Source organism: Phycodurus eques, chromosome 2, assembly GCF_024500275.1.
Source record: "Phycodurus eques isolate BA_2022a chromosome 2, UOR_Pequ_1.1, whole genome shotgun sequence".
Classification (NCBI taxonomy): Eukaryota; Metazoa; Chordata; class Actinopteri; order Syngnathiformes; family Syngnathidae; genus Phycodurus; species Phycodurus eques.
Genome location: NC_084526.1, coordinates 10,596,541 through 10,607,294, shown reverse-complemented (window position 1 = coordinate 10,607,294; position 10,754 = coordinate 10,596,541). Strand labels below are relative to the sequence as shown.

The 10,754-nt window shown below is 40.0% G+C and overlaps 1 protein-coding gene across 2 annotated transcripts; it reads left to right on the top strand.

Moving 5' to 3' along the window:
- Nucleotides 1-2,770: 2,770 nt before the first annotated feature.
- Nucleotides 2,771-10,726, top strand: hnrnph3 (heterogeneous nuclear ribonucleoprotein H3 (2H9)). 2 transcript variants are annotated; one of them, XM_061666690.1, is made up of 11 exons: nucleotides 2,771-2,830; nucleotides 4,150-4,242; nucleotides 4,929-5,084; nucleotides 5,270-5,413; nucleotides 6,525-6,663; nucleotides 7,130-7,329; nucleotides 7,736-7,834; nucleotides 8,604-8,710; nucleotides 8,784-8,919; nucleotides 9,921-9,974; nucleotides 10,052-10,726. In XM_061666690.1, exons 2-11 carry the CDS (start codon nucleotides 4,155-4,157, stop codon nucleotides 10,117-10,119), a joined length of 1,191 nt encoding a protein of 396 aa, XP_061522674.1. In that variant the 5' UTR covers nucleotides 2,771-2,830; nucleotides 4,150-4,154; the 3' UTR covers nucleotides 10,120-10,726. The 2 variants fall into 2 exon arrangements, with proteins under 2 accessions (XP_061522674.1, XP_061522683.1); XM_061666699.1 differs by lacking the exon at nucleotides 4,150-4,242 and having other exon boundaries at nucleotides 2,787-2,830.
- The last annotated feature ends 28 nt before the right edge of the window (nucleotides 10,727-10,754 follow it).

Here is a 10,754-nt window from a genome sequence, read left to right as displayed (position 1 = left end):
CTATGGACTTTAATGAGTTTGATTTATGCAAAAGTTTGAAATCCACTCACAGGCTACTTCATTAGGGACAATCTCATAGTATTTCCCAACTTTTAATGAACCAGGGCACATATTTTACATGAGAAAACTCTAACGGCACACTGCCAAACAACGTCACTAAAATTATATAACCATACAGAACTAGTAATGATCTTGTCTCAATTAGTGCTTGTAGAACAGAAGAGAATAGTTTTCCCCGCTCAATCAAAATACACTAGAATAGCTCTCACTAATAGTTTACACCGCTTCCAAGCTACAAACACAGTCACAAACATATTGCTAAATATGTTTGACAAAGTGTCAATCAAAAGTGAACATTGTCTTTGTAAAAGAAAGAAATCTTGATACAGCTCTTAAATTGGATCTCTTTGTTGGGGTACCTTGTGTTGTGACAAAGATTTCCCCATGATGCTGCAATAATCATAACTAAATGAAGTCATGATGCCATTTACATATTGTCAGTGAGCAGCCCCGGTCAGCTTTAGTGAGGTTTCGTAAAAAAAAAAAAAAAAAAAAAACTTTCACGGTGACTATGAGGCCTTTGACTTGCCCGCTCTTGTCGCTGCTTAGTAGGGCTTCAGGGTTGACTTGAAGACTGGTGAGCGTTGACCTGGAGAGACACACACTTAATGGTTGGTGGAGCTCTGTGCTTTATATGCGCCTCACCATATAAACTCTGTCATTTGAATTCAGTGATAACAGTAGGTAGAGATGTTTGGCCACTCGGTTGAGAAATTTGGGATGGTCGTTGTTTAATATTATTGCCTCCAAATTGTATTGACGTATGTCAGTGACTTTGTGTTTGTGAGAGTGTGTGTGAATTGGAACCTGTCACGTGTGTCAGGCAGTCGGAGCAGAAGTTTTTTAGTGTTGGAGCTAAGATAAACATCTTGGACTGGATGGTCACCGACTGCGGCCTGGAGGACACACTTCACATGATCACATTCAAAAAAAACAAAAAAACACTGCAACATGCGCTTGTTTCACTCACCTTGATCAGGTCTTTAAAATGATCTGGAGTCTAAAGTACAGAAAAAAAACTTTCAAGTTTTATATTATATTAGAATTGGATCTTTTCATTGTTTTTATGAAAAAATAGTTTACGTAACTTTCAACAGAATGCTTATCTATCAATTGATGGATTACTATCACCATCCCTCATCTGCATTACATTGTATTTTATCATCGAATGACAGTGACAGATGATTTAGTAATATGGCAGTATTGTCCACTTCTCAGACAGCAGTGGTGAGCGCATCTGCCACACAGTAAAGAGGTTTTTCCCTCGAACCTTGGCTCAGGAGTTTGATTATAGTTGCTTTTGTCAAATTAGACCATTAGAAGAGATTGAGCATGTTTTCTAACATTGCACCTGCTTGGTGGGTGTGTTGAGGGGGAAATCCATCACCAAATCTTCTCCCTGCTGTACAACAGACAGATCTCCACTCCTGGTCTCAAACACCACAGCAGAATTCAAGTTCTCTGAAAGGTAACCCCACCCCCCAAAAAAACATACATTCTAAAAGAATATAATATTGGTGTTATTAGATGATTTTTATGACCACCAAAGGCCATTGCCCTTGATAAATAATTCAGATGTGTGTTGTTAATGTGGGTGCTGGATAGCTGCCCACTGCTCTAGCGTCTCACCACTGTTGTGTGCTTGATGTGGAATATTGGGCTCGAGTTGACAATGGATTTTAAAAAAATAAATAAAAGTATCTTACTCTTGTGTTTGAAGAGCATAGCAGCAGAGGCCAGAGTAGCATGACCACACAGATTGACCTCTGTGGTCGGCGTGAACCAACGGAGCCTGAACCTCGAACCTGTCCAAAATTAAGTAAATCAATCATTTAACATAGAAAAAGAATCATACTGACAATAATGAGAATAATGAGATTTTATTTATTTATTTATTTTTTTTTAAAGTAGGTGTTTCAATGAGTGCTGCTTTTTACATACTGAGTAATTCATTTTTTTCCTCTAGCATTTGCTGCGGAAAGTACAATATACAGATTGCATGATTGTTTGTGCTACATTTTATGTTTACTGTAAATCCTTGACATTGTTTCAGCCTCATTAAATCTTGAGTCATGATTCAATTTGTTGTGTTTTAATTCCTTTTTTTGTGATATGCTCATCTGTTCCTGCAAAATCATTCATTTAGTTTTATTTTTTATTTTGTGTGTGTGTGTGTGTAATCAAATCATTTTTGCATCTGACCCTTTGTGAAATCCTCAGAAGGCTTGATTGTGGAGACGAAGACAGTTTCTGATAAGTTTATCTCTGCTGCTATCTTCTGATACAATTTATCACACAGCTCCTGACAGAAACAATATTTGAGAAAACCACAATTGTGACTAACCCTAACCCAAAACCCAAATTAATCTGTGTTAAAATGTTATGTAAATGCTATGTTAAATGCTATGTTAAAACACACAAGGAATGTTTTAACATACTTAAGACAAGCGTCATCCATTTAAAAAAATGGCTCTTTTTTTTCAAATGTTATGTGTAAATAGCACAGGATTTTACAAAAAAAAAAAGTAAACCTCATGAAAATTGGTTGAGAAATGAGCAAGTTGTGACTTATTTGCAATGTCCATGCATTGTCTTTGATGGGAACGTTGCCCCCGCCAATATGGCCGCCACAAAGGCACATCTGTTAGCCATGCTGGCGCATCTAGTCATATCTGCGGGGGTTCCAGTCTCGCGACAGCGCGAGGGCTATTACAGGAAGTGTCACCTGAAGGCTGTTGCGACGAGGAGGGAAACACCGGCAGCACGAGAGGTGATTGTGAGACAATTTCGCCATTTTCGGACTTATAAGCGGGCGCTCGGTGTACATTTATATTCAGTGACACATAATGATATAAAATGCGACGCTTTGGTGGGGTTAAATTGAGCTAGCTCGCGTTGTACATTTGACCGCTGTGTTAGCCGAAGCTAACTGCTAACGTTATCGAGCTAACATTTGCGCGTCAGAGAAGCGCTGGCCTCGCGTGCCGACTCCGAATGTCTTCGTATTTATATCAAAGAAAAATCAAACAACTGTCGACGTGACGTCTCGCTTGGGGCGACTGGGAAGGCTTTCTCTGCTACGAGAAATAATTGTGCTGTAAAATGTAGTCAGTTTTCTTCTTGTTGTTGTTAAGGTTTCCATAGGAACTTGTTGCTAAGTGTTGCTGGAAACGGACAACGCTGTTGCGAGGAGGAATTCTAGGTCTATTCAAGTTCGGTAACTACCAATAGTTAGTCCTTCGCATATGCTTCAGTTTGTGTCTACAGAAACTTAAAATGTTAATCGTGTTGGGAATAGAGTCTGAAGATTGTAAATGGCATACATTTTATATCGGTGTATGCAAAATTGATTTCCACCTAACTTGATTGTGACTGACTCAAGACAACTTCTGTGAACGATAAGAGTCATTTTCTTATGATTTCGTCAGTAACAATTCAGACATCCCACTGAATTTGCGTTTGAAAATCAATTCATTTTGCTGATACGAGTATTTGAATTATTGGCAGTTAATATCGTTCAAACAGTAATAATTGTTTCTTTAAAAGAAATAAACTCTGAACTAATATTTTTCAAACTTTTAATGCCGTATGTCTTTACCGTTATGTGTCCCAAATGAAGTTTGATACTTTGGACCATGCTTTCTGAAGATGCAAAATGTTTTGTTTTTGTTTTTTAATGTATGCCTTTCCCATGAAAACTAACGCAAATGCATCTTAGTGGCTTCAGAGTTCCTTTTTTATTATTATTAATTTATGCATGTGTATTTGCAGAGTTTCAAGGGCAACACATAAATTGTGCAACTCAGACGATTTTTAGGAAGCTGTTTGTCTTTACCGTTCTACAAGAAGTGTATATATATATATATATATATATATATATATTTTTTTTTTTAAAATAAGAAGTGTGGCAGTTTACGCAAGGGAAACATTTACCCATAAAATGAAAATGGCATTTAAAAGAAATGCAAAATTAGATTTTTTTATTTTTTTGTTTTTGTTTTTTTTTTACACACAACAGGTGTCAGTTATTGATATATATATTTTTTTAAAAGGCTTAAGTTACAGTAACTTGTTACTCTTGTGGGCTAGTGAGGATGTCTTCCAACGAAGAAGGTTACGTGGTCAAGATCAGAGGCCTTCCTTGGGCCTGCACCCAGATGGAGGTGGCCAGTTTCTTCTCTGGTGAGAATAAGCATATACAGCTTCACGACCTGGGACTTAATAAAAATGCATCAAATTGGAATCCAATTAAATTTGTATTTATATAGCACCGATTCACAACAGAAATTATATCAAGGCACTTTATTATTTGTACAAATATATATTTTGGATAATGTATTTTTGGGCAGCAAGGCGGAGTAGAGATGAGAGCACATCTGCCTCACAGTTGAGAGGTCCCGGTTTGGAATCTCTGCTCGGGGTCTTTCTGTGTGGAGTCTTTAATGTCCGGGTACTCCGACTTCCTCACATATTCCAAGAGCATGCAAGTTAGGTTTGTTAAAGTTTAATATTGTCCGTCGATGTGAATGTGAGTGAGAGAGAGAGAGATGAGAAGAACAAAGGCAGATTGGATGGAAGATATCTGAAGGCATGAAGCACCCTTGAATATAAAAAATAACCAAATCCTGTGAGGTAATTGAGATGCAATGCAATTGGGGTGGAGGGCTCTGAGACAATACAGTGCATCGTCTATCCTCCTGCTTTAAAACATCACTTAGCTGGGTAGTTATGGATGCTTTCAAATTTGTTTGAAGTAGTCTGTAGAGATCCATTGCTATAAATGGTTAAATGTGTGTTTTTCTTTAGCACAGAACATGTTTGGGCCTGTCCTTTTTATAAGGAAGTGTAAGTGAATGTCTTGTGTGCAGACTGTGACATCGTAGGCAAAGTCAACGGCGTGTGTTTCACCTACTCGAAAGAAGGACGCCCCAGTGGAGAGGCATTTATTGAAGTAAAAACCTCGGAGGATTTCAAGAATGCTCTTTGTAAAGATCGTAAATACATGGGACACCGATACATTGAGGGTAAGAAATAGTTGTGCGTTACTTCTGGTGGTTTGGAATTTAGATGTTTCACTGTGTTGTTGTTGTTTTTTTTTTTTTTTTTTTTTGTCAATTATTTCCAAGCATGTATAGATGTGTTTATTCAAATAAAAAGGAACCGTTTTACTTTCAAGTGACCCGCCAACGGTCTTTTGTGTGTGCGTCAGTGTTCAAGTCAAACCGTAGTGAGATGGACTGGGTGCTGAAGCGTAGTGGCCCTGCTGACTATGACAGCTCCAGTGGCTGCATGCTGAGACTCAGAGGCCTGCCCTTTGGCTGCAGCAAGGAGGAAATTGTTCAATTCTTTTCAGGTACGTCAACGTAATACACTCTCACTAGCTTACAAGTCTTGACACACGTTTATGTATTGCTTTATATTCTCCCCCCACCCCATCTAAAAAGCAAAATCATTCAAATGAACAATGGATCAGATCAATACATCTAATGGTGTTATATACACCAGCGTTTTGTCGTACAGAGGACCCCCGTATACTCGTGGTAAAATTGTTTTCAAATTTGTTTCTCAAAATGTTTCCCATATTTGTTTTAGTATTTTGTAATTAATATTTGTTTTTCTTTTCGGGGTGAACCAACCCCCACAACACTTATTGGTGTGTTATCCCCGCTTAACCACCATTTTTATGGGGTTTATTAATGAAAAAAAGTTTTTTTCAATGCGGTTATAATGGGCATCAGTTAGCCGCATATTTTCGCTCTTCACGGTCTGGCCAGGTCCTTATCCCCTGCGAATAGCGGGGGTCCACTGTAAACCAAATATGTTTTTGACTGTGCTTATTTTCTTTCTGTTTTTCTGTATGTAGTTTACGTCAAAATTGAAGACAATGTTTCAGATCAATATAACCAAGTCGACTTTAACCCTTGTGACAGCCAGGATTACATGTCTGCATACAAGGGCCAGTGTCTGTTTGTTCTTATAGTATGTTGACTTGTTATATAATATATTACTATGTTGTTAACAAATGAATGTGTTGTTTTGTATGATCTATAATACGGAGGTAAAACAATGGAAAGGGCTGAGCTTGTTTGGGTCAGGGGAAAGGAATGAAGCGTGACACTGATCTGGGGTCAGCTCTACGGCCCTTCACAAGTGATGTACTATAATGTTCAAAAGACTAATAACGCATTCATTCGAGCTGACCTTAGTGCTTCAGTGAGTTTACTCAGTCCCACGACACGATAATTGATCTCTCTTTTGGCATTCGTTGACTCCAGGCCAGTTGTTGTGTCATTCCCCTCTCCTCTGGCCCTGTTCCCTAAAGCGCAGTCAGTTTGAATGTAGGCATGTTAAAGCTATACAGTACTACTGGAGCGCTTGTGGCCCTCATGACATGTCCTCCAGCTGAAAACTCCAGTGGGTGTTGTCTACCTACCGACTTATGTATTTGTGTGCTTGGGTTGAAGGGTTGAGAATCGTGCCGAATGGGATTACTCTGCCAGTGGACTACCAGGGGAGAAGCACAGGGGAAGCCTTCGTGCAGTTTGCCTCAAAGGAGATAACAGAAAAGGCTCGGGGGAAACACAAGGAAAGGATAGGGCACAGGTGGGACGGACGGCAAGGGGACGGGTTGGACTGGGTTGGGCTTCTTCTTATCTAGTCTATACTGTACTGCACTGCACTGTACTGTACTGGGGGATGTGTTCTGTTACATTCAATTTGCCAATAAGGGGAAGGGGGGGTCTGCTAGAATAATGACTGTTTTAATTGGGGGTGTCATACAATGAAATGTTTAGCAGTAATGTGTGTTCAGCTTTTAATTACTGTATAAGAACAGTCATTTCCTACATGTAGTCCTAGTATAATGGGGGCATTGGGCTTTTTAGAGGCACTTTGATGAGTCTGAGGTAGAGAAAGTGCATTTAAAGACATTTTGTCCTGGCTGTTCTCAGCTAGACAGCTATTAGGTATATCTGTCTTTTCTGTGCATATCTTTCTGTGTATGTGTGCTGGCCGACATGAGCCATTTCCACCCCCCACCACTCACCGCGGCGGGCCTCCCTCCTTGCAGGTACATAGAGATCTTTAAGAGCAGTCGCGTCGAGATCCGATCTTACCTCGACGAACCCCGGCGGGCCATCGGGGGCCAGAGGCCGGGGCCATACGACAGACCCGTGATGGAGGGCCCCAGGGTAGGCTACTTTGGCTCTGGTCCCAATCGTGGCGGTTCTCTCATGGACTCCATGAGGGGCGGAGGGGGCTACGGGGGAGGTAAGTGACTTTTTAGATGCTCACTGAGCTCAAGACGTCGCTCGTAAATGATGGCTCGAACTCAGTGTTCGTTAAAAACAAGACGAGCTTCAATATAGGAATATAGGAAAAAAAGATATATATATATATATATTGCATATAAAAGTTAAAATAAAAAAAGAAAATAACTAAATATATGTTTAGGAACAAACATTCAAAAATGTAATTAACAAAAGTTAAATACAACTGAACTGTACTTGTGGAATGAGCACCAGAGGGAGCTGACGTACCACTCGTCTCATCTGTTGGAGGATGTTGCATAAAGACGCTCCTGTTTGACATTGCCCTCCAAGCTCGTCTAACGTAGATGAGACAAAATCCGAAGTTATTTTCTTCTTTTCAAATGATTCTTGCCATGTGTCCCCAGGTTACGGACATACTTTTGACAGCTACAATGGTTTAAATACCTACGGCTTTGGGAACTGCATGTTGGATGAGCGTGTAAGAGAAGAGCGAGGAGCAAGAGGTAATGTCTTCTGACTTCTTTTGCGAAACGGGTTTCGGCCGGTCTAAATTGCACTCAGTGGTTTTTAGGCCGGCACAAGACACAACACATCCACCATTAAAACAGCTATTCCTAAATAAAACCATGGAATGATTAGTATCTTGCTTTTTCGAATCTGTTGCCATCGTCGTAAAATGGTCTTGCTTCACATTCCTCCATGTTGCTGCTGTCCCTGTTTTCTTTTCCTGCCTTAAAAGACACCAAGATCTCAATCGATCAATCAAGGTATAAACCGGGATTGACTTGACGTCTTGCTATTTGTGACTTATCGTCATCCGCAGAGGTTGAAAAAAGCAAGCAGCCTATTTTAGCAAAGTAAGGAGAAGAGAGTACAAATATCGGTTTTCAAATGTGGTGAGTAAAAGTAAAAAAAAGAAAAAGACAAAAAACTAGAAAGTTGTTAGAAAAAGAAATACAAAGTATAAATACTTGAAAAATCTACAGTACAGAACATTGTATTTGAACTTTGTTACTTCCCACCACTGCTAAAATGATTTGTTTTTGATTGAGTGAATGGGAGTATATGGCTCTGAACGAACTGTGATGACAGTTAAGGGAGAAAAAAAAAGAAAAAGCAACAATTGATTAGGTGTGTTGTTGGGTCTTGTATAATAAACGTTTTTAAGTTTTGCTTTGTCAGTCAAATTTGGAATAATAAACCTGTTCATTAATATTTTGTGTAGAGTTTGTTATCATATTAGTTTTAGCGTAGGTGTGTGCTTGTTGCTAGGCTACAGTTACAGTCGTCAGGCTGAAGGAGGCTCAAGTTACCACGGCGGCCATTTTGTCCACATGAGGGGTTTGCCTTTCCGCGCCAGCGAGCTGGACGTCGCCAAAGTGAGAACTCGGTTCGCAAATGCTCCATTGGCCTTGTGTTGACATCTGGGTGACATCATTGGTTTCTTTTCAGTTCTTCTCACCTTTGAACCCACTGAGAGTCCACATCGATGTCGCTCTCAACGGCAAGTTGACAGGAGAGGCCGACGTCGAGTTTCGCTCCCACGGGGACGCCGTGGCTGCCATGTCCAAAGACAAGAACCACATGCGTAAGCCCTGCCCTCGCAGTCATTCGATGCACGGGTTGTCAAACTTGTTTACTGCGGAGAAATTGTTCCAAGGTAAAAATTGTTCAGGGTAAAAAAAAAAAAAAAGAATCTTAGGAGAATAAAATTGTATTTTTCCCAAGACAAAATTTTATTATATTAACTTCAAAGTTTAACAAGAGAAAACGGTGATAAGTAAATTTCCAAAAAGCAACTTTATATTGTGCCTTTTATTCTAAAAAGGACACCTTCATTGAAAAAAACAAAACAAAAAAACTTTTTTTTAAAATGCCTTCTTGAAAAAAAAAAATATTTCTGTAATAGTAATTATAATCATTTTGTTTGGGCGGCACGATGACCGACTGGTTAGCACATCTGCCTCACAGTTCTGAGGACCGGGGTTCAAATCCTGGCCCCGCCTGTGTGGAGTTTGCATGTCCTCCCCGTGGGGTTTCTCTGGGTAGTCAGGTTTCCTCCCACATCCCAAAAATATGCAGGTGTGAATATGAGTGCAATCGGTGATTTGTTTATGTGCCCTGCGATTGGCTGGCAACCAGTTCAGGGTGTACCCTGCCTCTCGCCCGTAGATAGCTGGGAAAGGCTCCAGCATGCCCGCGACCCTAGTGAGGAGAAGCGGAACGGAAGATGAATGAACGAATTTTGTTTGCTTAACCTGGCAAGCCAATTGAGAACAGTTTCTTATTTACAATGCTGACCTAGAGGCAATTTAAGGGTCAGTGTCTTGCCCAAAAACACTTAAACGGTGGACAGTCAGGGCAGGGATTCGAACTGTGGACCCCTGCAGTCAGTGAACGACCAACTTAACCTTTTGTTTAAAAAAAAAAAAGCGATGTGATGATACCTCTCACTCATGTCAGAGCGTTTAATTGGCCCAAAGCAGAGGTAGGGAGGAATAATTGATGTGGTTTGATTTATTGCTGCACAAGTGTCCTATGCGCTTTTTACAATGCTATAATTTCTTACAAATGACCTTTTCTCCACAGAGCACCGCTACATCGAGCTCTTTCTCAACTCGACCTCCAGCGGAGCTGAAACGAGTACGTGTCCGTCAAATCCCTTTCTGTTCAGTTGTCTTTGTAGACAAAAAAGTAACACATTACTCCACATTTCTTAGGTCGTGGTGGTTACTATGGTAATTCAGGAGGAGGCTCACGGAGCAGCGGGCTGCGAGGCGTATACTGATGACACTATTAAACCGTTTCCTTGCTCATGGTCCTCAAGGGCAACATTTTGTCTTCAAGCTGATCTGACATTGATTGTTTTGGTTTTTGACCTTTCTCGTTCATTTAAAAATGCATAAAGTACAGTAGTAAAGTGCATTTAGTTATTCTATTCTGTTGGCAAGACTCGAGAGGAAGAAGCTGGATGTGTGTAGGGTCTGATTTTATAGGAACCTTATGTTTGTCATCCTCGGTGGGGGCAAATTGCACACACAAAAAAAGTTTTCATTTGTGCTGCATTGTCAAGACGAGCCACTGTCCCCTCACCTGTAGGAAACATTTGGCAAAACAGGTAGATTTGATTAACATCCTTTAAAAGTTAAATTTGTACAACTTTTAAAACAAGTGTCAGTTTGTTTTTTGCCTCCCTCTTCATGCATTAAGAGGCTGAGTGTCCCGGATGAGTTTTGCTTTGACGTTTAACAAATGTGAGCCTGTGTGTTTGTATCTTTTCCCAGTTTATGACAAAAATCTAAGTTGAGTATCTCAGATTTCAGCTGTAGTCTACTGTTTGCAGCAGTTGTACATTTTGCCTAATAATTTTTTTATTAAATGATCTTTACCTATTAGATGTTGTGCATGCTTGTTGGTTGCATT

What these genes read in the sequence shown, in the direction of transcription:
- hnrnph3 (XM_061666690.1), top strand. Translation starts at nt 4,155, where the DNA reads ATGTCTTCCAACGAAGAAGGTTACGTGGTCAAGATCAGAGGCCTTCCT. An exon ending in GGGACACCGATACATTGAGG is followed by an intron (nt 5,085 to 5,269) that starts GTAAGAAATAGT and finishes TGTGTGCGTCAG; the next exon opens with TGTTCAAGTCAAACCGTAGT. An exon ending in AAGGAAAGGATAGGGCACAG is followed by an intron (nt 6,664 to 7,129) that starts GTGGGACGGACG and finishes CCCTCCTTGCAG; the next exon opens with GTACATAGAGATCTTTAAGA.